Source organism: Lonchura striata, chromosome 12, assembly GCF_046129695.1.
Source record: "Lonchura striata isolate bLonStr1 chromosome 12, bLonStr1.mat, whole genome shotgun sequence".
In the NCBI taxonomy this organism is placed as follows: Eukaryota; Metazoa; Chordata; class Aves; order Passeriformes; family Estrildidae; genus Lonchura; species Lonchura striata.
The window spans coordinates 13,173,399-13,200,826 of record NC_134614.1 but is presented as its reverse complement, the minus strand read 5'-3'; the positions used below and the strand labels follow the sequence as shown (position 1 = coordinate 13,200,826).

Genomic DNA, 27,428 nt, shown 5'->3' with positions numbered 1-27,428 from the left:
GTGGTTAGATAACAAGTATATTTACTTAAGTTCTTTTGAAATTAAATTCTCATTCTGAGTTTTCCATCCCTTGTTCTGTAATTCTAGTTCTTGCTGTCAGGAAGTTCAATTTAGAAACCATTGTGTTCTCTGAGTCTGCAAGATATGAATGGTTAAGGAGACCTAACAAAATGTGAAAAGCAATAATTAAAAATATAAAAAAGGCTCATACAAGGCTAGAGCAACCAAGAAGGGGTTTTGTGAAAGAGTGAAGTATGTCATCTTTAAATATTCTTTGTACACTTGATAGACTTTTTTTCCTGTTTTGTATTCATGCTTAGGAATTTCTTCCCTTTGTCACAGAGGTTAGATTAGCAGGGGCAGATGACTTAACTGCACTTCTGGCTGCTTCTTTTCCAGAACCCCATCCTAGCTGGGGAGTGATGGCTCAGTGCCTGCACTTGCTGCTCTTTGAATTTTTGCTGGGGCTGGTGTTCTCTTGCAATGTGCAGTTAAATGCAACTCTACTGTTACAGCTTTGGAGTAGCAGCATTAGTGCCTTGCACTCCATGTTATTTTCTTGTCTATCCAGGATTCTTGTTTGTTGTTTATTTCAAGTGAATAAATTGAACAGTGCCTGCATTCCTGAGAGCTGGTCACATGAGCCTGGCAAAGTGTATTCTGAGCAGACTTTGTTTTCTGTAGGCTTTCTTCCCACTTCCCTGGGGATGCTGTCAGCCTTTGTTTTAACTTGAAAATTTAAATTTCGATTTGTGAGAAAAAAAGTAGTTTGCAATGAATAAATGAAAGAGGCGGGTGAGTGTGGGATGCAAAACTGAGACCTGCTGTACTTAGCTTACGATGATCTTCCTTTGTCACAGTTCTGTTCTTGTTGAAGGTTTTGAGTTTGAGTGATGTTTTGCTTAATTCAGAGGTGTTACTGCTCACAAACTCAGCTTACAGAAACTGCTACTACTGCTTATGAAATGCTTGTTGCCTTGTGTCAACATTTGTATTTTCAGTTGTTTGCTCATTCTAGAGAACATGCTGGAAGGACTTGCTCTGAATTACACTGAAATATCTGTGATTAGATAATCATGTTCTGGTTTACAGTGTTTGAGCTGTCTTACGAAATTTCTCTGTAGGGTTGTGTTGAACAACTTTGCTTTTGGAAATTCTTCAAAATACATAATTGAAAACTCTTTTCCTATATTTATGAGGGCTTTTAGAGGTAAAGGGTCTGTTTTTGTATGTTGATGGTTTCTATATGTTCTCCTCACAAAGATCTATTCTATTCTAAGTATAAAACTTGAAACAATAAAATAACAGGGTTGTGTCAGAGATTAAAATACTTTCCTTATTTTAGGGAGCAAGGTGTCTAAATTTAGTCTGTGAACTTTGTAAACCTAGGGCCTTGTTTTGTCTTTATCTTTGAGGTGCCATGCATATTTGCAGCTTTGTACAAGTACCAATTCAGTGCCCCAATGGGTGTTCTAAATCCATGAAGCCTTGTAGGAATGAACTCAGGCAGACTGTAGAATTAACATTCAAACCAGTATGAAGTCAGGCCAAGTCTGTATTTTGCTCCTTGGCTCTAAAAGTTCATTCACATGAACATCTAATTGTTAAATAATAACCTATATAATTCAAAACATATAAAGTATTTATTTTTAAACTAATACTCCACCAGTGAAATTTGGAATACCTTTATGGCACTCACTCTGCTGTAAAATTTTTTTAAAGAAGTCATCTGGCTATAAATCATGATAACTTAGATTTTTCACCTTGCCTCCTCTTAGTCTTATGGACAACATTTACTCGGTCATTGCTGCTATCTCTTATCTCAATGTGGTTATAGATCATTAAATTTCAGCCCCTCTTAACACAGTATAAATTCTAGTCTTGACAAGTATGGTGCCTAGTTTTATTTAGTAATTAAACTTTGCACATCTTTCTTCCCTTATGGTGAGCTTCACCTTTTATATGTTGGTGGACTTTTATTAATTATATGGAGAATGCAATAATGTGAAACACAAATGCCATACACCCTACAATTTCTGGAGTGCTTTGTGGTGTTGGCAGTTTAGATGGCATATCCACATGATATAGTTTTTGTCCTGAAGTACTGGGATGTGACATTTACATGGCTGTTGACCTTTTGGGACTGCTCTGAAATGAGGTGTGTATCTTGTTCAATCAGAGTCAGCAAAAATTTAAATTAAAATAAGTACACTGTCAGAAGCCCTTGCGCTGCCTGGCAGGAGGTATGAAATAGTACCCTGTGCTTGATAATGGTCTTCTTGGAGAAGGGTCTCTAGCACAATGTGACTTAGTGGAATAACAAATTATGCAAAATATGCTTGGAATAACAAATTATGCTTGCTATTGTCATGTTTAGGTAGTGAATTGTTGGGCAGGGCCTGATGTCTGCCATGGGCTAAAGGCCAGACAACTAAATACAAAATAAATATTTCATGAAATTTGGGTGGTGAATCCAATTTATCTTTTAAGACAAACAGAAGTTATAGCCTTTGTGTGCAAACATGGAAAACCCTGTTCAAGTGAACTGAGAATAAACTAATAGATCACTGCTTTGACTGTGGTTTTCAAGTTATAAATTTGTGGTGATTTTTGCATATAAAAACTTCCTTTGGTAGTTCAGTATAGAGTCTTAAAACTTTAGCCAGAACAATTTAATAGGAGCATTAACTCTTCAGCTACCTTCCGTTAAAATTTGCAAGTTAGATGCTTTGCTAATATTTAGCATGGTAGCAAGTCAGAGTAACCAACTGCTGCCTAGAATAGGTCCAGAAACATTTGTTTTCTAAAGTATTGTTTGTTTACTTTGGCTGTAATTATCTGTGCACACTGTAGAGAATTAAAGTATTTTGTTTCTCAGAACTGGCATCCGTAATGTGTTTGGAACTGATTTGAGATTTGTTTCTGCATGCTGCACTGCTATAGCTGTGTAGTAATGTGGGTGCTTGAAATAAAGCTAGACATAAAAACTGAGATTGTTTGCAGGATGTCTTTCTTGAGAACAACCTACTTTTTTAACATGAATCTTATTTTTCATCCTTGATCCAACTACTGTTCTGTAAAGATTATAATTCTTGTTAGTGTTTGGAGATGGTGAAGGCTTGGAGGGTAGTAGCGTTACAGAAGTATCACAGAATTTTTTATCATGACATTGAATTAATTTCCCAGTTTGCACGTGTGTGGAGCTGTATGTTGAAATATAAGACACAAGAAATACCCTAATTGTTTTCTCTTTGTATTTCCATTTGCTTATGTTCTGCAGCTGGAATACCAACAGGACAGTTTTACTGTTACAGAAATCCAGAAGCTTGCATCAAAATTGGGGTTCACCATGCTCCAGTGTACAGAAGACTCTAAAGCAAAACGTAACCTAGTCCTGGTACCTTGAGGTAGTTGTCTTCCAACTTCCCACTAGGTATTAGTAACTCTTAACACCCATTCTACATTGACCTGCTTAAGAGAAGCAAAGCTGTAGCTGGAAGAAAAAAATCACTTGGAGGGCACACTGTACTTGAGTGTATGAAAGGGATGTATGCAAGAGATTTTAACCGATATAGGCATGTTTATTGCTGCTAGTTTTAGGGCTGTTCTTTGTTCCTTATCCCCCTCCATTTGGTTCTCAGTTGTGGTGAGATTTGCCCTTATTTGATTGGTGAATTTTCCAACTCTCTCCGTAGCAATCTGTTGATGCTAGCAGTGACTTGGCTTTGCAGCCTTGGTGTCACTTTGCAGCTGTGCACCACATTTGGTTGTTTTGGGCAGGCTCCTGACTCCTGGTCAGAGCTGGGGCTCTCTTTGAGAGGAGCTTCTTGACCCTTTGTACTTTGCAGAGTATCCCCCTCGCGGGCGGACTCTGGAGCCGTTGTGTGGAATGCGTGTCTAATGCGTTCCACTCGGACCTCAGTTCCATTCCATAATGTTAGCTTTAATTGGCTGGTTTTAAACTTTCATGTACAACTTGGTTGTACACGGTAAATTACCACCCTCTTCGCCTTTTCCTAGGAGCACGAAAGTAGAATCCAGACTCTGCTTTCCCTTTTGGTATTGCCCTTGAGCTCTTTTAGGGACAGTACTGGTGGGTACTGTTTCTGTCAGAAGACAGACTTCTTTTCTGTGTTTTTTTTTTTACCTCTTATCTTCTAAGGGCTGTACCTTTAACCATTGTGTTGTATTTTTGAACTGAATTCTGCATTTGAAAGTTTAAAAAGAATTAATGCTTCTTGCCCAAAGAAATATCTCCATTTTAATAACTATTGCCTAACTCTTAGTGTGGCTAGATAGCCATTATGTCCTCCAATCACTCCAAGTGATTTTTATTTTCTTTTAAATATTCCTATATTTTAATTTTAGTTACTTAGAGTGCATGAGTACATCAGGGCAACATCAATGATATAACCAGAGCTGGTCTTTACTATGTAAGAATGCCTTTGTAAGTGCTTCTGAAGTGTTGGAATGTGTAGTGTGGGCAGAATGAGAGTCTGCTACTAGACAGGTTTCATTTAGGCTTAAATAGATTGGAGCATCACCAGAGCTACTTTTGAGAAAGATGGGTAGTTGAGTTATGTGAGGAAAAAAATAGCTAGCGCTGCATACAAAACAAATTTTGCAGTTCAAACTCAAAACAGTGATGAGTCTCTTGTTTGTACTTGGTATGAATGAGGTAAAACAAAGCCTGTCTTTATTCTCCACATCAGGCTTATGAGCTCATGTTTCGGCTTTTCCTTTCCCCTCCCTTTCTGACATGGGCTCGTCTTTTTTCTTTGCTGAACAGACAGTAACTCTCCACAATATTTTTAATCTCAACAAGATGTCCAGTGGCTGATGATGCAAAAGTGTTGCATCAACAAAGAGGGGATGATAGCTGGAGCATTCCAGGTCTGACATTTTTGGCTGAGGACCTGTGTATTGTGGCCACTGATTCCTCCCGGCACAGCATGGTTGCTTGGGGCAGGAGACTACTTTTCATTGACTCCTGTTGTGTGGCTCCCTGCTCCTTATTTTAGGCTTCCCCAAGAAGTTATGACTAGGAGTTTCATGGTTTTAGATGAAAGAGCCTGTTGTCTTACTGAATTATCTCCTTTCTGTCTATATTTAAAGCAAAGTTGGCAGGTAAAAAAAAAAATATATATATATATATAGTAAAACAAAAGCTCTCTTATGGTAATATGTGAGACTAGATTAGAATAAAAGTGAAAGAAGGATTTAATATTTTTTTATTTACATATGTTTGTTGGGGCTGCTTGCTTACCTGTAGTCATTGGCACCCAGCTCTGTAACTGATCTCATTGCATTGACCTTAAGATGGGTACCTAGGCCCTGGTGGGATCTAACCCACAAATTTTTTTCCACTGAAATAGATCATGACAAGTATTAGATTATTTGGAATAGAAAAATCAGTATTATGGAATTTAAAAATAATACACATTTGTAATTTTGGCTATTGAGTAGCCATGCAGTATGCAGGCGCTTGTACTCCTAAATTTTTGTGAGAAAAGTTATTTTAAAGTTTTAAAGAAACACTTTCAATTTTTTAACACTCTAGTGCAATATTTTAAGGTAATAGCATTTTTTACTGACTGAATTGAACCCAACTCATGAAACTTTTCATTCACTTAAAGTATAGCTGATGCTTTTAAAAAGTAAGGACTTAAGGACTTCTTCATGACAGCTAAACTTCTTGAAACCATATAAAAATCTGCTTGTATCGTAATTCAACCTTGCAGCATTGCTTTTATTGTGTGAAGAACCTATCAGAAATTGATTTATAAGCTTGTTGTTCCCCAGACGTGCCTGTTTGTTATGTACGACTGTTCTTGTTCGTAGTCTGTGTTCCTTCAGAGCATAAAACCTTCAGCCATCTCTGCAGCCGTGTCTTACACTGTTTCCATCAGGTAATACTTCCAGCCATGAAGTTGTCCCCAATTTAATAAAGGTAAGGTGGGATAATTTGTTGACTGCTACCTAAAAGCGTCATTAACCATTGCAAGAGGGGAAATTAGGGCGTGGGTTTGGTGACTTTTTTCTTTTTTTTTTTTTTTTTTTTGCAAATCTTATTTTTGATGCAAAGGCAGTTCTGTCGCCAGCCAGTCCAGCATGCAGAGACTCTCCCCCCCGCCATAAAACAATGAGCACATTCAGGCACAACTAGTGTTTTCAGTTATTAAAAAACGGAGCCGTCTGTCTCTGCCTGTGACTTTAATCTTTAAGCCTTTATTCCCTATACCCCACCCCCTCTTTCTTTCCCCAACCTTTTGTTTGTGAAGTACAGAGCTACAGGATATGTGGGCCTGGAGTTTCTGAACGTATTGTACATTCCCCTGGCAATTACAGATGTTTATAACCCTGACTGATGTTATTTCAGTATTGTGGAGGGTGAAGAGAAAATTAAAGAATGCATTTTTCATTGCTGCTAGCAATCTTTTTTTTTTTTTTTTTTGAGAACAGGAGAGAATAAAAAAAAGCAAAATGTAAACTGTTATTTTTTCTTTAAATCTTGTTTCACATTCTCAGATGAAGCACATCTGAGAGCTGTGCAGGAATAGCTTCCCATACTCTACCATAACTCTTTTGTTAGGACAGTGTGTTGCATTCAATGTTTTAAAAACTAATAGGACTGGATTTTAATACAAAAGAAGCTTCTTAATGCATGGTGCAAGACTTTTGCTTACTTAATTTCAAAGACAAGCTACCTTAGGGCTTGTAACAACTTAAGAGCAGAATTAATTTTTTTTTCAGCTTTGTATGGAACACTGCTTTTTTTTGTAGAAGAATGATTTAGAATCTGATGAGTTGGGAGTTTTACTTTTGGACTTGATGATAGAATTGTTTAAGAAAATTTGGTTCTGGTAGTCTTGTAGAAATATATATGCTCTTGCTCTGTACAAGGTTTTAAATCAATTTCTTACTGCTGGTGGTTGAACTATCTAAAGCTGCAGGTGCACTCTAAGATTAGTGTCCTTGAATTGACAGAGGGTTGGAGAGAAGAGAATCCTGTAGCAAATCTCTATGATCAGGGTGATAATTGGTGTGTTTCTTGAGGACTCCAGTGCATTCCATGATTTTCAGAGTAGTTGGCCTAAAACATTGACTATAAGTAGAGAAAAGTTAATTGGAGTCAAGAATTTCAAGGTGATTCAGCAGTATCTCTCAGGTACAACTTTCATATCTATACCTGTTTTCAACTGCATGCAAACTGCTGTTTATAGGTTTTTGGAAGTTTGGAGTTGCATATCTAAATGTATATTCAGGTCTGTCTACCTGTGTGATGGTCCTTATCTCCAGTGACTGCTGCATGGAACTTTTATGTAAACTGATCTTTCAAAGATACAGCAGAAGAGTGAGCAAGAATTTACTGTGAGATATCCTTTGGTTAGGCAGGACTTGAAAAAGTTAACACAGAAGATAGCAAAAAAGTTTCCTTGTCATCTAATGTTAAACTGATAAAAATATGCTTAAAGAAATTCTAACATGTTCTAAGTTGTTTATAATTCAAAGCATCCCAAGGGAGGCAATAGATGCACTGTAGTAACAGTTCTCCGGTCCTTTGGGAAGGAAAAAACCAACTAGTTGGTGATTAAGCTTAGCACATTCTTTTCATCCTGAAAATAATCAAGTACTGAAGTTGTGTTGCTTGTGTAAGGATTTCTGAGATGTGCTGGTTCTCTTTGTGTTACAACATGGGGGTATGGGTGTGATCGAATCCTAGATATGTTAATGGAAAGATACCATCTTGTACAAATGTTAACTTGAAAAGTTGAAGAGCTGAGTGTGAGGTAGTACTGATAGAGAACAGAATTTATAGAAACCTCATCGTTACTGTTCATGAGTCTGGTTTTGTCCCCTCTCTGAGTCCAGTACTGAGCTTGTATGCAATAGTAGATTCAAATATTGGCAGAAATATGAACACATTGGTTGGGAAACATTTCAGTTGGTCTGTTCTTGGAAATCAGAGTGTTAATTGTCTGAAAAGCTAATACAGGAGTTCAGAGCTTGCTGCTTTGGGGAAAAATGTGTGCACTGATGGCTGTTCATGTGATTCTCTCCCTGAAACAGTCTTGGAAAATGACATCAAGTTATTCTAGTAATTTTTGTACTGCTTTTCTCTTTCCAGTATAAACCTGGTTTTGCATGACTTATCATTCATAGTGAAAGGCATACTGGTATAGGTTGCTGTCAGCTCTGGGCTGAGCATCCTGTAGGGAGGTAGCAGGAATTTCTATCGTTGTAGGTACCACAGAGGCTTTCACTCCGTATTTGTCTCCACACTCCAGTTAGTGGAGAAACCTCAGGTGCAACATTCTTGAAGCTGGGAATGGTCTGTTTCTGTGTGGTGTGAACTGAGTCATTAGAGATGGAGCAGAAGACTCCAGATGTGTGGAAGTCAGTCAGAACTGGAGATGGGCTCATGTCCTCATTGGTGCAGGTTCAGCCTTTTCAGGTCTTCCAGACATTTGACTGCTAAGCTACTTCATGTCTTAGAAATAGCTTCAAAGATGGTCCCTGTCTGTAATCTTTGAAAGATGCGAAGGATAGAATGGTCATACTTGTAGTTATATTTTTGCAACATATTTAACATTATCACATGCAAATATAGTTACTTGTTTTCTTGAAACTTGGCAGGAGATCTTGGAGAGCAAACATAAAGCTGATGTAGGTCAGGAGTATAAAAAGGGTATTTTTTTCTTATTGGTCCTCTGACCTGTTTGCTTTTCAGTATTTGCAGTAAAGACTTTATGGACCATCAGGGACCATTTATGGTCACTATGTAAGGCCCAAGTGTAATGTTACCTTACATTTAACTCTTCAGTGCAAAAGCACACGTGGTCTTGATACCAAAACAAAATACCTCTAAGTAACAAGTCTGAAACTTGAAATCTCTTATTAGGCACTAGGAAAGCTTACTAGAACCCTGAGCACACAAGATCATCTGAGGAGGTCAAAGCAGGGGTTTACAAGTATCAATTTTCCGTTTTTTTTACTTTGCATTTTTTTTTCCTGAAGCATGAACATAAAGTGTTGATTTCTTACACAACTTACTGTCACATTGTTTGAGAAACCTTATTTTATGAACTAAACAATTCCAGGCAAAAGGAACAGGGCACTTCATTGCCAATCTCTAAGTTTGGGTTTGACATCAATTGTTGGAATTACAGGTACCATTTTTGTATGACATTTGGGAACTTAGGAATATTGAAATAGCCTGAAATGTTTTATAGCCTTAATTCCAAAATATGAAATGGAAATTTTTTTCTGCTAGGTGCAGTATAGCCAGGTAGTGCAAAAACCAGACAAACAAAATCTCACCAAGCACCCCTGGACAAATGAGGTTTGTTACTGGGATCGTAATAACCCAATTGATTTTTTACATGCTTTCTTTTGCTTTCAAGTCTATAAAATAATAGTTTTCCTTACTATATGCCACAGATTGTACTCCATGGCTGATGAGCTGTATAATGACATTCAGTCTAAAATGCTAAAACTGTAGTTTTGTGGAGTATCCTAAATATTTAAATTCTCAGCTTTTACTGGCATCTGTATTTGCATATACAGATGTATGAATGACACTTTAAAAAGTTAATGCTTGCTAACTAATTCAGAAATTGTGCACTTTTGACTTCAAGCCAAGAAAGAAATTAATGCAGCTGAAATACCACGGTGTTGAGTAATTCTGCAAATGCTACCTTTTTTTTGTAGCAGTCATCTGTGTCTACTCAGAATGATTGTTGCTCTTCCAAGATACGTAGGTTTTTTTAAACTGTACCATAGTTTGTTTTCAGCATTAAAATAAGTAGAGGCCTGTTTTGGACTCTGTCCAGTTTGTGCCCTGTCAATATAGAAATTCAGATCTAGTAATAGGTAATATTACAGAAAAGGACTTTCGTGCATATGGAAGAAGGATGACGTCTTCTCTTATATGGTGCTTTACCTCCATTTTTACACATGCTATGTATTACATGGCATTTCACATTACAAGGCAGGGATTGTTTGCTTTGCTCTCCCCTCATTGTCTATAGGATTTCCATTTGCGGTGATTTTCTGGTTTTTGAGAAATATTTATTTAAAGAACAGGAATTTAAATGCCAGACTGTAGTAGTCACTTACCTGGTTTGCTACATTTTCTTTGAAAATAATAGAAATTATTGGTTTTGGACAAACAAGAAAAGTCAGTGATGGAATAAAATATCCCTTTCTTTAAGTTTTGTCTTAAAACTTTTTACACAGGTTAAAATCATAAATGTTTTATTAAAAAATTAAACTTCATCTAGCTGGATGTAGCTTTAAAATCTTAATGATGCAACTATCAAAGCTGTATTTTTAATTGTCTAAAGACAAATGGTATTTAGCAACGCTGAATTTGAATTGTTGTGCTGCTTAAAATTATATGATTGATTGGGCTCTTTTATTAGAGGTGTTTTATTTCCCTTCTTTCACTCAACTTCATTTGCTTTTGTCACTGTGTGCTGTTAACATGGATTTTTCTCTGTGAAGGACCTAACTGCATTTGTCTTGTTTCCTTTTTTGAAAACTTCTTTATCTTCAGGATTCCTTTTCCAGAAAGTGACCAGATCAAAATGCAGTATTTTATTTCAATATTATATTGTATATAGGCAAAATCTAATACTTTACTTTTCTTTGCGGCTTCTAAACTTAAAACACTTTTGCATTGAATGGCATATAATGACTGTATCTTTTCACCATTTTCTGAAGTAATTGCACTAGTTTTGTGTATATACACATGTACTTCAGTTTCTTTCAGTTCTTCCTAACAACATATGGTCTGTTTGTTCAGCTTTAAGTTTCTCTGTAATTCTTCAGGCTGCTGTTCAGTGAACCCCTTGGCCTGCAGCAGCATCTTGTCCCTAGGAACAGGAGGTTTGCTTTGCTCTTTCCCTTTTCACCTTTGCAGCTCCTGCTGTTGGGTCCTGCTGCCTGGCTTGTGCCAGCTCTGGCTCTCCCTGGAGTGCTGCAGGAGCTGGGTCACCTCGCCAGTCTCAGGGAGAGCTCTCTGGTGTGGCTGGGTTGAGCTGATTGGTCTGAGCTTCAACTTTGCCTTTCATCAGGCCCTCTATAAACTGTGGGAGGCCTAAATAAACACAGTTTTGGGGAAAGGTAACTGGCAGCAGGAACTTCCCAGCCCAAGGGAGCTGCAGTCTCTGTGACCAGGTATCAGAGCCTTTCACTGCTGTGCTCCACTGACAACTGCTTCTAGATCACTCCTGTGTGCAGGCAGACAATCAGCACAATAACAAAGTGAAGTGTGTGATTGTCCTGGCTGGTACCACGTGGGTAAAATTGCCTTTTTCCTTTGCATGTTTTGTCTTTACAATGGAAGTGAAGGATGTTGGTCATGGCCTTTCCTCTGCTGTGGAAGGATGTGTCCTTAGCAGTGCCCATTACTTGTGCTCTCTAGCTTATGCTCAGGCTGGGAGGAGGTGAGGTGTACTGAGGTTCTGTTTGTGCTGGGGAGAGGGCAGGACAAGTATGCGAAATTAATTTGTTAGCTAAATTAAAAAGGTTCACAACAATCTCTTTAGTAGTGAATTTCTATTTGGACGTCTTTGGAGGAAGGTTTCTCTGTAATTTTACATAATTTTTTACAAAACTGCATGAAATTTTAATGTGTGTTTAGCCAGTGAATTTAGTCAGATTGCAATAAGAGCATCCTGTATTTGCCTTGTTTAAGAATAGTCTCTTTTTCATAAGTGGTGGAAACTACCAAAGTATTCAGACATTTCTCAAGCTTGTCCTCTGAAGAGGCTGAAGACAACGTGGTCGTCTTTACATTCTGTAAATCCTTGCAAAGGATCTCCGATAATCTTTCTTCCTGTGTTGTTCTGTGTTTTTTGAGAGTGTTTTCACTTTAAGGTTTGTTTGTGATTTTTTTTTTATAACTCATCCATTTCCTATAAGTTTAATCCTGTGTACAATATTACAATGGCTAGACCAGCATTTAAAAATTATTGGAAGATACTCCTGAGTCTTTCTTAGCATGACCTTCATAGAGGCTTTATCAGCTTTGTTTGTGCTACTTCAGCATGGCTGATCAAGCTTATTGACATACTCGAATCATTACAGGCCTTTGAAGAGCACAGGCTTGTTTCTGACATGTAGCTAGAACTTACTCAAACAAGACAGATCCTTGGATGACTTGACAAAGGAGATGTTAGAGGCATTATCTTTTATCCTCTTCAGAACAATATGGCACACTGTTTCTTCTTACAGATGAAGTATAAAGTGTATTCAAGGGGATTCTTCTGTGGCATCTTTTGGAAAAGAACCCTTTTATTTCTTATAAGAAGTTATCACCTACTACTTGTAGTTGAGTTGAATTCACTTTTACAAATAAATAACTGTAATAGACGTGTTATTTGACATACAAAAAATGAACTTCTTCCAATTATGCCCTTACGGCCACACTGCTTTCCCTTTCTAGCTCTCAGTTACAGACCAATCACAGTGGCTGGTTTTCATCTGAAGAGAATTCATGCAATGACATAATGCTTCTAATTTTAAGCTTTACTGTGCACTCAGTAATGTTGTGGGTTGCCAGTGTGATGCCTTCTTTCTGATGTTACAAATGCTCTGGACTTTGAAGCTGCACAGCTCCATTTGTGCTCTGAGCTGCTGATGGCCTGCTTTGGAAATGATGGTGGGATGCTTGAGTTCCTTTTCTTTTCAAAGTGTTTCCTAACAGAAGTTGTATCAGTTTTGATCCACAATTTGCATTGCTTTACAGAAGGTTTCTTCATGTTTAATTCATGTTCCCCAGTTGAGTGCATGTCTCTGCCTGCATCACAGCTCCTATTTCTGTTTGAATTTTGGGGGATTCCATATCCTGTAAAACATCTTCCTTATTCATCACAGCGCCTCCCCTAAGGTAACCAGCCAAATCCTGTGTGACTTGTAACATCTCCCAGGGTGCAACTGTATATGGAAACAGAGAATAATTTACTTGTTTCTGAATAAAGTTTCTTAACAAAAAAAAGTGGGGGGAGGGGGCTGTGAAAGGGGAAGTTGGATACTCTCTGCATGATATAGACAATATTTCCTGAGACAGGAGATACTAACCTCAAAGAATTTAAAATAAAACGTTGATTTAATTTTTTTCTTTTTCTTTTTTTTTGAAAGTGGAATAGCGGAGGTAAAAATGGTAGAATAGTTGGTCTTTTTATCCTGTGTGCAGATGAAATTGATTAAACCTTAAAAACTCGCCTCAGTCCACCCGGTTTATTAATTGAAGAATTTCCTCTTCCCCAGAATGGGAAGTGCACATTAAAACAGAGCTTTGCCCTTGAGTAGCAATGATACTTGAGAACGGTACATTTTCTACAATCCTATTTTCTCTTCTGCACTAGAGGAAATCCTAACATGGTAAAAAGCATATTTAAAAAAAAAAAAAAGTATGTTTAAGGAAGTCCTCTTTCATTTCCTTGTAGAGCATGAAATCAAATTATAGCCCATAGGCCACAATTTCTTTATTTTTACATTTCAAATTCCATTTTCTGCTTCCTTTTGCTGCCTGTGAACAAGAGTTGTACTGTTTGTGCAAAGTCAGCTAAAAAGATTACCACAAACAGGACAGGACACAGGAGCTTAAAGAAGCCACCATTCAGAATCTGTGCCTATGTTCCATATTTGTGTGACATGCAAAACGTCCCCTTTGTTCACACAGGGACCTGATCCTCTCTTCTTCCCTCCACTCACCAGATTTTACCTTTTGAAGCCAAGTCAGCTTTATATAGAGGTATTACTGGGAATATAATGCAATACTTTGGTAAAGACAAACCAATTGAGATTCTGCTTATTCATTGAAAATGCCTTTGGAGTGAGCTTTTCAGTAAGGAATTGGTACCTAATTTAGTGCTTGGAGATTATAACTGGATGGTTCTGAAAGTGGGCTCAGTGCATGTATAATAAAATAGTAATACATTTTTGAATCTGATAAATTAATACATGAGGCTGAAGTGTTTGATTTTTTTGTCTTCCTAGATCTAATAATGTCATTTTTTTTCTAAAAATATTATGTTTTGCTGTAAGGACACAGCTCAGCCTGGGAGTTCAGGTATAAAATTTGCAGCATGCAACAGGCTGCACCAATGAGAGGTTTTTGAGTTCATGTCCATGCAGGACTACAACAGCCTCTGTGGTTGAGGTTGAAGGTTTGTTATTTAAGATGGAATGTTCTGTTCCGGAATAAAACATGGCAATTATAGTGCTCTACTGTTTTCCAAAATACATCTGATATCTTGCCTACTCCCATGGTGTTTCTCTGTGAACATGGGTAGAAGAGCTGGTTTTTACTTATTGTGTGTGACACTAAACACATTTATGAGGAGTGAATTTGATGGAGGGCATGAAGGTCTGCAGCCTTGTTGCCTAGAACTCTGGGCAGGCTTTTTTTCCTATTTTGGCAAAGGTTTGAAGATACATTAAACTAAATAATGCAAATATAGAGAATGCAGTGAAATTTCTCCAAAAGACTAAAAGTTAATCAATGCACATACTTTTAAAATGCATGCTATTCTTTTTCAGTCTACTCAGGCAGCAGCTGGTGAACTCTTTCAGGATCCAAGAGTGAGAGCTATCTAGGAGTGATGTTGCAAGTGCACTTTAGGGAAGCTTGAGTTGCTGCCTTCTGCTCTTTGGAAACATGTCAACATCTCTGACATCTGTGATTCAACTAATCTCCTGAGTAAAGAGTAATAAATTACTTCATTGATGACTTTATATAATCAGATACTCTTCAAAATTCAGGAGCTAGCATGGGTTGTGTGTTCAAAACAGTGGCTGGACCTTTTCTTTATCTTGTCGGTGAAGATATTTTTCTTATTTTTTCAGTTTTGTGTTCTCTGTCACTTTTGTGATACAAATGAGTGCTGCTGCCTCCAGGTTTAGCTGGCACTTGCAGTCTTTGTGATGCTGTGCTGCTGGTCTTGTGTTTTTCCTGTATCTGGCTGTCATCCAGAATCTCTCAGTTCATGTTTTATCTTTCTTGTTTGTTTTTCTTCACTCAGACTATCTACTTTATTTTTGCTGTGGTTTAGCTGCTTATCTTTGAAGTATAATTCCCATCTTTCTCCACCCCCTTGTGTTTTCTGATGACAACTTGTTTATTTCATTTGCTTTTTACAGGGCTTCATCTGAGCTGTGTGTCATCACAGAAAGGGTACTCCAATAACTGATCTTTCATTTTCAAGCAAAGTGAGAAGTCGCATGTCAGGATTTATCTTTTCAATGTTCTTGAACATGTCTTTCATAGATGAAGTGGCAAATAAAAGGTTACACCCCTGTTTTCTCTGTAGAAGGAATAATTTGTGTATCTTAGTTTAACTTTTTCATCGATTCACTGTGATCTGCTTTAGTGCAGATAAAATGTTTCTGATTGCTGTGCTTCCTTGTATGCAGACCTGTCCTTTGCATGTGACTCTGCTTTGTTCAAAGTAATTTCAAGCCATTTTCTTGCACTGAAGGTTTGAGGAATATTCAAATAGTCTTTTCCCTCTTCATAATCTCTTCCCTGTTACTATTCTTAACTGTGTAGGCCCATATTCTGTCCCCTTTTTTGAGGAGTTCAATTCTCTGCTCTTTCTGTTCTGTTTTGCATAAGACTCCATGGCTGACATTTTGTTGTCAGATAGTGCAGGTGTGAGTAATATTTTCAGCTTTTTTTATCTTGTTGCTGTTTTTTGAGTCTCCATGTAGTATATCTGCAATATTTTTATGTCCCAATTGAAAAATATTTCCAAGTGAGGTTGTATTAATGAGAATACTGATATAGTCCATCCTTGCTTCACTGTTCCTTGTTAAATCTTACTCTGCTGCAGAAAATTATTCACTGTTCCTTTTGTTGGCTGAATTCTGATAGTGAGTTGATTGTTTACTAGAGATTATTTAAGTAGTGAATTTGAAGTTAAACATATTTTAAGTCTGCTATTACCATTTATATGTTATGAGGAGAAAATTTATTGAATGAGGTGTTCTTTGGTAGATGGGAGAGGGTTACAGTTTAGTCATCTTGCCAACTTTCCTAATTTGAAATGTGACATTGGTGATGCATATACACTTCTCTAGATATTTTTATTTTAGGATTTAATGAACTTTATGCATGGCTGATGGGCAATGAAAGAAATGGGTTCTAGAATAAACCAAAATGTAAAACTATGTAGGAGAAGATGGGGGATTGAGAAGAAGGTGAATTGTCAAAGATGGTTTATTAAACAGCTCTAAAAGGAAAGTTGAGGAACTAAGTTTTAGCATTATTTTTTTGCCTTGTTACTCGAGGGTCCTGTAAACCTGAGCACTCCTGCCTTGATATCCATGAGTAGACATATACAAAACATTACAAAACATTTTTCTCTCTGTGAGAAAGATGTACATGACAGTTCAAGTATTTCTGTCAGTGCTGTTGTGTTCCTTGCCTTGGCTCCACGACTCCTGTGAAGGGCAGCAGCTTCCCACTCTGCCTGTGTGCCAACTCTGCCTGCCATGCCTTCTGTCCCATCTTGTGCCATCTCCTGGGAGCTGTGGCCACCAGTACACTGGGGCTTTGGAGAAGGCACAATAATTGTGCTGACAGTGTTTGTGAACTTGGGTGTGCTGCTGCTTTCCTTGACTTGAAGTATTTTTTGTCTGGAGTGTCATGGTATGTCTTCTGGTTCTTCTGCTGAAGTTCCTCCATGGAATCTACAGTTATTTCTCTTTGCGTATCTTCTATGAAGATGAGGCAATGCCCCAAGGCAGACAGTCTTGACCTTCTAGCAACTGGGTTGATGATCTTTATGGCTCTTTTAAAGTGTTGCTACTAGATTCATAAATACAGCAATTGCAAGCATTTACTGTATAACAAATTAATTTGAAGTAGTTGATTTCAAGTGTCAAGGTAAAGCGACCCCTTTTACTGAAACTAAATATTACAGTTCAGTGCAAATTTTGTGTTCTTTTGGAGGGAAAGATACCACACTGTGCATAAAGCATCTTATCAGCTGCCCTTTTCAAGGCCAGGTTTGGATCTGGTGGTTTTGGCTTAATTCTGGAGCATGAGGATCACTGTGCTTTAGTAGCCACAGTAATGTTTGGTAAGGCTCAAACTGCAGCATTGTTGTGGTACCAGAATGTCCTTTTTATAGTATTAATAAAGCATTGGACTTGATGGTTTGGTTTGCATTATTTATACCCATTCCATTTGAGGATGTCAGCTGTGTAGAGCAGTGTAACACAAAATATGTATGTGAGGTTTAAAACAGCCCTGTTGTGTGCATTCACAAAAATGGATTCATTCTGATTAACTGCTTTGTGCCACTCAAACCATTTTCATGCTGTTTCTTTCCCTTGGTTTCTGACCTTTACATCTGCACTTGGGTGGTGTATAAAGTCTGAGCCTTTTGTACAGACTTGATGATGCTTTTGTTGAAATTTAAACAAGTTCTAAATCAATACAATTCCTGAAACAATAAAAATGCAAACTACTTTTGAAGATATAAAGCCCATATTTGCTTTGTCAGGGAGAGATATTTGAAATGATTGAAAATTCTGCAGGAGCACTGGAAATATCATAATTATCCAGCTAGTGCTCTGAGGGGCTTAACATTCATTATTACAAGATGAAAGGTCTGGTAGGTTGAAATAGTCATTTGTAGCCATAATTTTTCTTTTTTTCTTGTAGTTCCCACCCACTCATTCACCCATGCACTTCAACCTCGGAATGATTTCCTATCCTGAGTTTGTGGGAACTAGGAACAAGGAGAGCTGTTGTCATAGCCATTGTAAAAGCCTTAAAAGCAAAAAAAGGCAAGGGAAAGGCTGGACAGCGTGGAGGAACAAGGAACAGTTGTATTGGTTTCTCGTTCTTCTGATCTTAAGGCCAATATTAAAAGTACTTAAGTTAGAGAACTGGAATTTTGCATGATTTCTAGCTTTTATCATCTTTCAAAATGTACTTTTTTGGCATATGACTTTCTGGTACTTCAGCTTTAATTTTTTCTTTCTTATGTTTAAAATTTCTCAATACTTGAGTCTGTTACACTTTTCTATTTTGGTATTCAGAGCATTTCAGTTACCTGAAATGAAACAAGAAAATTCTGAATGTAATTAGTGGAAGGCCCAATGTTCATCAAAAGCTTCCTTGAAAACTAATTTAAATCCATGAAATGCAGGTTGCTTCAATTAAAAGATTAAGGGTTCATGGCAGCAATACTTTGAAAAATAAAAATAATTCATAAGGGTGATAGGTAATGTCAACCTAAAATTTAGGAGCCTTTCCACTAAGAAATTTAGGAATCAGATCTGTGTTCCTGTGTTTGAAATTACTTGTTCAAGTTATGTGGATCTGAATTGGGAGTGAATGGCAATACACTGCAGCTTTTAAATTGCCTCTTTCTAACATTGAGGGATTCAAGAATTTCTTTAGACTTGGGATAAACCTGTCTCTGGTGGTGATCACGATTTTCACTTTTATGAAATTTTGGGGTTGGAAAGAAAAATGGTGGGAAGCAGGTAGGGACTGAGGCTTGTGGGTTTTTTTATGGGGTACCTGGTTAGCTCTTGTTGGGGGTGCCCTGAGTGTGCAGCTCCCTGCAGTGTTGCTGTGTGTTTCTTTGGCTGTATTTGATTCTTGCTTGGCTGCTTAGATTATAATTTTTAATTGAGGCAAATGTCATGTGTTGCTACAAGCTTAATTTTCTTAATATTTTTTTATGTGGTGATAACAGCCTTCAACTTGAACTATCACATTCTTCCCTGGTTCTTATGACTCAATGGTAGCCTATAATAGCTTAAATTCCCAAGGTCTTAATTTCGAAAGAGCTGTAGAATTCAGTGCTTACTTTGACTTGTATTTTGTCTTTCTGGTTATTTGTACATATGTTGACAATTTTAAATGGAAATGATTTGAGAAAATGATCCTTAATCTTTTTATGCTGTGGCAATACTGACTGTGAGTTTTCCTCCAGGTGCCCAGATTATCGATTTAATGATGCTTGTGATAGATGTGACAAAAGGGATGCAGACACAGTCAGCAGAGTGCTTGGTAATTGGGCAAATTGCCTGCCAGAAGATGGTGGTAGTCCTGAACAAAATAGATCTCCTTCCAGAGGGGAAGAGACAGAGTGCCATTGAGAAGATGACTAAGAAAATGCAGAAGACCTTGGAAAATACCAAGTAAGTGAACAGTATTACTAACAGGTAACTTGACACAAAATTTGTTTTGGCAGAAATACCAACATTTCCAACGTGCTTCGAAACATATTGGCACATCTAGCAAAAATGATGAGAAGAGGGTGAAAATACTTACAGAAACTCAGATGCAATTCCAAATTCACATCTGCAAGTATCATGTGTAGAGAAGTATTTTTCCTGTAATTAAGCTTTTCGAATTAAAGAACTGCTTGGAGTTTGGATGGGATAATACAAAGCCAGAATATCCAGGTGAAGAACTGTTGGATGTGGTTACAGCACATCTTAGCTTTGCTCCGGAATAAAAGGGGATATAACTATTGGGTCACATTTTGAGTTGAAGAATTTAAGGAATAGGATTCAGAGTACAGAGGACAAAGAACCAAAATTCAGTTTTGGCATGTGCTTGATGGTGCTTTGAAAGAGCACTGCTGATCTGGGTGTGACTGCAACGTGCCCATCCTGTTGTATCTTGGGCAGGTGGAGTTTCTCAACAGCCTTTTTCCCACTTGACTTTGAATCTCCAAATGTATTCCTAAACTATTCTTATTAGCAGGATATATGCTGATACCATTTAGCAGTTATGGACTTCTGGTTTTCTTTCAAATAGTTTACTTGTTGAAATATTGTTGCTACACACATAGGTGTGCATGTGGAATTCCATAGCAGTCAGCAAAACTGGAGGCTGTTGCAGTTGTAGAGTAGATGTTACCACCAATGCTGGTTACCACCAATGTCAGGAAGTTGTATGGAAGGCAAAATAAAAAAGGCAGGGGAAGGTAACTTGTATATATGAGTAGTTTGATACTTGTGAATTTACCTAAGCGAAACGCTGTTTTCTGTGATTTTATACCAAAACTAAAAGCAAACGGTCTCTATGAATGGAATTTCTATTTTTTAAAAATTCTTTTGTACATCAGCTTCTCCCTTGGCCCAGCAGGCTCTAAATTCTGCTGAGAGAAATTTGGTTTGATGGAGTAAGAGTTTCAGTAAGGCTGGATCATGTTTAGAAGTGCCTCCAAATGTGCTGTACAGTTACTCCAGTTTGGTCTGGTCTATGGGAAGAGGAGTAATGCATTTGGTTACACATAAATTTTTGTTTATTGCAATACAGTGCTCTGAAATACTTGTATGAAAATAAATTTCCAAAAGTTTTATGGTTAATCACAGGAATTTTCAGTGCATGTTTTTATTAGCTTTTATCCTTAGATGCCTCAGGCTTATGGCATATAAACAAAGAAAATACCTCATGTGCCTGATTACAGCTGGGTCACTGAGTGAGATCCTTTATAGAAGTTAACATTTCTTCTTTAGCAAAGCACCATCTCTTCCCTCCAGTTTGCTCCCTTTTGTGACAAAATCAGTGGGGGTGGGTGTCAAGAGGATGGCCAAAATAATTGATTTTGGTCTGATCTGTTGCATAAGAGAGCCAGTCACCTTTTGGTGTAATTACTGATTACTATTCTGTTACTTTATATTTTATGTGGTTTATTCTAATTTTTGAAAAAATTAAATAAAAAACACTAGGTTGCATTTTAGGGAGCAAAAGTTAAGTCTGCTGACTGAATTTGTAAAGAGAGAAAAAAAGAAAATCTACTGTAAGTTAAAGACTTGAAGAATAAAACTGATTGTAGGATAAAAGGTAAACTGGGGTCAGCTGGCTGTACTGCTCCTCTCTGAACCTTTGTGTGTTTGAGATTCGTGAGTTTTGTAGACTTTGATTTTAATAGATTTAGATCTTTCTGTTGTTTAGAGATCTTGCAGACTCAGGTAGGCATCATGAGGCATCTTGCATTTGGCTCCCATTTTGAAGGTTATGACTTTACAGTTAGAATTTTTTTTCATGAAAGTTAAAAATGTGCTAGTCTCCAGGTAAAGTGACTTTGGATGCAAATCACTGCATTAAGAATGGGTAACAACAGATATTTGCTTCTGAAATAACTGAATCTTGCATTTGACTGTCACAGTATTGAATCAGTAATTAATGTGTAACAGGACTAGAGCTTTCATAGTGAAGTACAGTAGTGCTGATAGTAGATAGCTCCAGTAGAGCTGGTAATTCAGGAAGAAATTGTCAGTCACAATGGGAGAAGAGCAGATGATTTGGAATTTTAGGGAGTTTCCTAGCCTTCAGATGAGCCTGGAAGTTGTTTATATTGACATGTGTAGGAGATCTGTGGTCTAATGGTGAAAGTCTTTCTCTCTTTCAGATTCTCTGGGTGTCCTATTGTTGCTGTTGCAGCAAAGCCTGGTGGACCAGAAGCCCCAGAGTCTGAGAATCCACAGGGTATTTCTGAACTAATTGAGGTACTCACTGAAGAACATAATAATATGAAAGCATCCATTCTCAGATGTTCAAAACCCTTAGTTATATGGCATTATGTTTATACTGTGGAGGGAAGGACACCTGAGTTAACTGAGAGCAGTTTGTAGCTTGCAATAGACTTGTCACCCTTTCTGTCATTAGCTTAGGGAGAGGAACATCTTTGCCCTGGAGGAATGCCCCTATACTTAAGACAGCAGAAAATAATCCCAAAACAAAAGCATAATTCTTTATAGACTTGTCCAATTCTGATTTGGATGCTGCCAGGTTTAAAGTATTTGTAAATTGCTGAAGTTAAGGTGCAGCGCCAGACATAAAAATCTAGGGATGCCTAGCCCTGGGCAGCCAGGCTTGTATAAAGGCAGGATAATTCCACAAGGCTGCTGAATGCTGCATCACCTCCCAGGCTCCTGTGAGTTAGGAGGGCATGGGCATGGGATGTAGTGTGGCCTTAGACTAGGCTTAGCTAGGATCAGTCTGCCCCTAGCAGTTTCTAGAGATGAGATATGCAAGTGCTTACTTCTGCCTTTATCTGGTTCCTGTTAGATTTACTGGGATGTTCTCCAGGATTAAAACCTTTGAAGGAAACTCTCATTGCAGCTGTTTTGTCAACTGAAACCTAATATTAGATGAGCTGGCAAATGCTGTGGGAGCCCTGCCATTGAACTTGGAGCTATTATCCCTTCTGTCCTTCCTGAGAGACTCTCCATTGTTCTGCCATTACAACCTGGGCTTGGGCTGCAGTTTTTGTCCTTAAAAACAGATGTTAAAGGCAATACCAAATGTATATACAGGTGATATAACAGAGAGAGGGATAGCAGAAGTGATTTGAGATGGGAATGAACCAGTTCCTTTGAAACTGTTGAGTACGTGACTTCCTTTATATAATTAAAATCTTTTGTCTGATAACGTATTTTAAGAAACATAGTATTTGTCAACAAAAGAAAAGCACTAAACTCAGAGAGTTTCTCTAGAAAATGGTACTTATGTGGTTTTTCTTAATGGGTTGATCCTTCAAGAAGCACTAACAAAAATTTGAAGGAGAAGTTGAATTTCAAAACTTAACCCAGTTATACAGTTTTTCTGGGAGGGAGTCAGAGATGGGCTTTAAGGGGCACTAATATCTGTACATAAGTTCATTTTCACAAAATCCAAAAAAGCTGAAGTAGCAAAACGTTCTGTAAAATTGTACTTTAGAGAGAGGGAGGAAAAAGGGGAAGATGACACATGTACAGTTTTTTTTTCTTTGCTTTGCTGCAGTGTTTATATTGAATTTGGCAGCAACTTTATCACCGGTGAGGTTGTGCTAACCAAGCTAAATGTGCAGCACCAAATCTTTCTAAGGCAGAAAATCGAACTGTTCCTGCTGCTAAGTGTGCAGCTCCCCTATGGCACACACAGTTAATTTGACATTGGTGAGTTCTAAGCTCATTGGGAGATGTTTGAAATCAGTAAAATTGCAAGCTTGTTCAATCAATCATCCACTTGCCTGCCTTCTGCTGTGTTGCTGTCATGACTTTTCACCCAGGCATGGTGCTGCTTTTATCTTTTTTTTCAGGTCTTGAAGTCTCAGGCTTACCTGCCATCAAGAGACCCCTCAGGACACTTCCTTATGGCAGTCGACCACTGTTTCTCTATCAAGGGTCAAGGCACAGTGATGACAGGGACTATTCTTTCTGGCTCTGTTAGCCTTGGTGACAATGTGGAGATTCCTGCCCTGAAGGTGAGTCTCTCATTTTCATTCCTCGTGGTTTTCCTGATAGAGACACTCAACAAAGAAGAGAGTGTTCTCATCCACTCTGAAATTACTCAATTATTTTCAATTTTTATTTTTGTACCTTATTAGAACTCGGCTTATAACAGTAAGAGGCATAGTGATTTTTAAATAAGGCAGTCAGTAAAGTTACCTTCTCAATAATTTAGTTGGATGAAGAGAAGACTGATCTAGATTAGCATGTTAGGCTTTCAAATTCAGAGGAACAAAGTGGGCATGTTTCCAAGATGGGATGCACCCAAGGACTGAACAAAGTTTGAGGAAGGTTACTTTCATTTGAGATATGCTGCAGTGAGAAGGTTTGCAAAAGAATCCATGTAAGTAGGCTTCCAGAAATGTCTGAAAGCAAAGAAAATGACAAGAAGAGGGCATTGAAATGCTTGATGCACATTCTCTTTGTTTGCTGAAGCTTTAATTTGTGTCAGCATGTTCTGAGAGAACTGCTGGGATGCTTGCTTGCTGCTATGGGGCTCTTCAGAGAGCCTGTAGAAAGTCAAAGAGACATTCCAATGGCCTTTGAACTGCTCAACTGTTGTTACTATTTAATTTCCTTAAAATATATTCATCCTTTAAAAGAAAACAAAGTGACTTTATGCTTGGAACATGTGAAATCTATTTCACAGGTGCTGATTATCACTGCTTTGATTTTCCCTTAGCATTATTAATTGCCTAAAATGAATTAAGACTTGAGTATTTTGCAGCTGCCACTTAAAAGTGGACCATGCTGATTACATTCTCTGTGAGCAGGCAAGTTCTGGCCTAACAAGCCTGGGTGGGACTCTTTTGGTGCTGTCAGTATTATCTTCAAGTCATTTTACTATAAGGCTATAAGGATCTTACTATTTCATTGAGGGAACAATCTGTTTTCTCATTTTTCACTTTACACTTTGGATAAGTGAAGGACTACATGAGGCATTCTGATTTCACCTGAGGTATTTGGCTGATAGAGGACAATTTGTTTCTGTCCAGCTTCTTCAGTGATACCTGTGGCCATCTAGCTTATATCCTGTTGTCCTTTGCATAGAAGTGATTTGTACTGTATGTACTCTGACATTTCTGCTTCCCCAGTTGAGTTCCTCACTGCACATATTCTTATTTACAGCATGCAACCTATTTTGGAAGCCATGCTTTCACTTCCTGCATGGAATATGCTTGCTGGGATTGTAGCTCTAGCTTCAACCGCTCCTGTTTTCCACTTGGCACTGTTTTTCCTTTGTTATTGTGTCCTGTTCTCAGTCCTGGGCCTGCCTGTGCTTGGGGTCCAAAGAGGGCCAAGTAGTTAGGAGTGCAAGGAGTGGGAGATGACTCTTGCCCAAACAGGGCTTTGCATAGTGAGTTCACTGCTTTCTTTTTGGCATAGCATTTGCCAAACTTCCTGTCATTTTGTGCTCCAGGAGATGGGGGAGACAGGGCAGAATAATTATTTCTTGCAAAGAAAGAATGCATCACTAGATTGTATCTGGAAATTACTATTCTGCTTTTCATCTGTAGTCCAAGAATGTTTTGAAGAAATGTGTTTAGGACTAAATCTGTGTTTTGAGAATCCGTATGAAGGAAGAAATGACAAAAATATAGTAAATAACTTGTGAATTGGTGCTTAAAAGTGGAAATAGGCTTTGTGTGTTTTCCAACAATGGAAAAGACTTTATATGACTTTTTTAGTGGGCTTTCTTCCCAGGTGACTGGGAGAGTAGTCACTTAAGTGACAGACAACTTAGCAGATGAACAGGTCATTTGCAAAGACAAGCCAGATCACTTGGCTCTTATTGCATTAACAACTTCCCTCAAAGTTTCAGTTACTTTTCCAGTTGCTGTTAATGAATTAAACCTTCCACTGCTGTGTGAGAAATAGATGTGTGCATGCCTCAGGATGATAATAGCAGCGGGCAGAGTTTTGTATTTTGGCACTAGCAACTTGTGGACATTCACCTTCATGTTGCACAGGTATGGAAAGCAAGGCACAGTAAAAGGAAGCAATGTTTGTAAGTTTGAGCTGTGTGTTGTACTTACCCCTGCCAGCATCATGCAGAGCTGGGTTAGGATACCTATAAAAGGTCAAACCTTTCTCAGGCGTACAAGGTAACAGAGGAAGCACATTTCACAACACATTGTGGTTTATGACTCTCTCTGACCTTTTTTTGCCCTGACCCAATGGTAACTGAGATTGACAGCTAGTACATTTAGGGACGTTACAGACTAGCTGCTTTTTTTAAATTTGAAGACCCCTCTCACCGAATGAAGTGGCATCACCTTCCAGTTCTACTAATGGACTTCGACATCTTTGACCGCTTGAACCTGCACAAAGGAGGGACACAGCAATTAAAAATAAACAGTGACATTCTCAAATGCCCATGCTTGCTCTGATTGAGGCTGAGAGCACCAGCAGTGCATGGATTCCTTTATGCTTTGCCTATGTAAATTTCCATCTGGGGTTGATTATCCATATAGCAAAAAGAAAAATTATATATATGTGTTTGGCAAAAAGCTTTGACACAGCAAACAGTTCACTATCCAATTGAGTTAGTGCTATTTGCTCCTTAGCACTTGAAATCCACCTTGAAGAGCATGAACCTAGGATTTCTGCAGCAAAAACATAGTGTTGGCAGAATTCTGAATGTCATTTAAGATTATTTCAGTGGTCTTTCAATCTGTATAGTCTTTGATTTTATAAACTGCAACAACATGTGACACTTGTATTTCTGCTTTATAAAAGTTACTGGAGTTTGAATAATAAGGTCTTTTTGCCATTTAGTTTTATTTTGTTTTACTGGTAGGTTTTTACTTTACTGATATCAAAAGTATATGTTGTTTAGATATTTCAGTTTAAATGAGGATGAATGTCAAACTCCAGTGTTGCTGGGTCTTTTTATAGCATGCTTTAACTGAAAAAGGAAAATGTTTTCATTTCAGTGGGGGAAAGATATCTTTTACCTTCCTTATCCAGGTGAGAAAGATTGTAGAAAAGGTGAGGAGGCAGAGAGAGATGTACACAGCTCATGGATCTGGTTATGCTGGAAGTGTCCCCTTGGCATTGCCTTACCTGTGACTGGGGCTGTGAGTTTACATGACCCAGAGCACAGATGTGGCAGCCAAGTATGACAACCACTGCTGGGGCTCTATTTCAGGAATTGTAAGAAGTAGAAACTGTTCTTTGTCTTATAGTCAGGTTCCTGTTTGCCGTATTTAATGAATTGCTAACAAATGCTGGAGCAGATTGATGCAAGATGAACGGCTGGTGGAGGTAAATAACTGACTTGGAGCCTCTGTAAAGTCCAGGGCTGCCATTTGTACTGTGTTATGTGTCAGAAGTTGTGAGTGTCTTGAATGCTGAGTAGCTGTGTTCCTGCTGAGTGGTTACATTTATGTTTTTGTCTAGGGGATCATGTGGGGATTCTCACTCTGCTGAATCTGAATGACGTATTTGGTGTTGTATGGTAAAAAGTTGTTTCTTGTGTAATAAATCTCATTAAAAGGAAAGAGAAGTATTGTTACCAGCTCCAACCTTGACCATCCTGGGGGTTGGTAGTAGCCAATTGCCATTATTAGTGTGGAGCATCTCAGTCTCAAAAGCTGCAAGCAGACTTCTGAAATGCTCCCCTCCTATCGGAGAGCAGTTAGGCAGATTGTTTCAGTATTCAGGTGAACTTCCACAAGTTCATGTGAGACTTAGATATGAAAAATGTGAGGAACATGCTTCTGTTTATCTCATCAATTCTCTAGTAAATAAGAGTGTTGGTTTAAACCAGTAGTGATTCTGTCTTGGCAAGAGCCTATTGACTGTCAAATTATACTGACTTTATGAACTTTAAAGAAGCATCATTTTGTATGGCTGCATATACTTCCACCATATGAAGAGAGATGTTTCCTCTAAGTGTTTTTTGTTGGCTAGATAACCTTGGTCTGCGTTTTGGCAAATGTTCTGTAGCTTTTATGGCTAATACAACAAAAAAATTCTCCACTGTCTGAGAGAATAACTCAAAAAGACTATTTCCTTCAAACCATTGTAGCTATTAAAATTGTAACAGAGATCTACTTTTTTCCATGTAAGAACTTCAGTCTATCTGATGTCCCAGGACCTCTGATTAATGAGCTTTAGTATGTATATACATGTAGTAAGAACTAATTGTACTTTATTTAAGGACT

At 38.0% G+C, this 27,428-nt stretch overlaps 1 protein-coding gene across 4 annotated transcripts in view; it reads left to right on the top strand.

Moving 5' to 3' along the window:
• Positions 1–27,428, top strand: part of EEFSEC (eukaryotic elongation factor, selenocysteine-tRNA specific) — a 124,000-nt gene that overhangs the window by 13,903 nt on the left and 82,669 nt on the right. For 2 of the 4 annotated variants that reach the window (XM_021532192.2, XM_021532220.2), the window contains exons 2-4: positions 18,966–19,173; positions 21,399–21,495; positions 23,070–23,234. In XM_021532192.2, the coding sequence (XP_021387867.1) occupies positions 18,966–19,173; positions 21,399–21,495; positions 23,070–23,234 (470 nt within the window). Of the gene's footprint in view, positions 1–3,091; positions 3,408–5,909; positions 5,951–18,965; positions 19,174–21,398; positions 21,496–23,069; positions 23,235–27,428 lie in introns of those variants that run through there. The other 2 variants (XM_021532207.2, XM_077786121.1) reach the window with 2 other exon arrangements.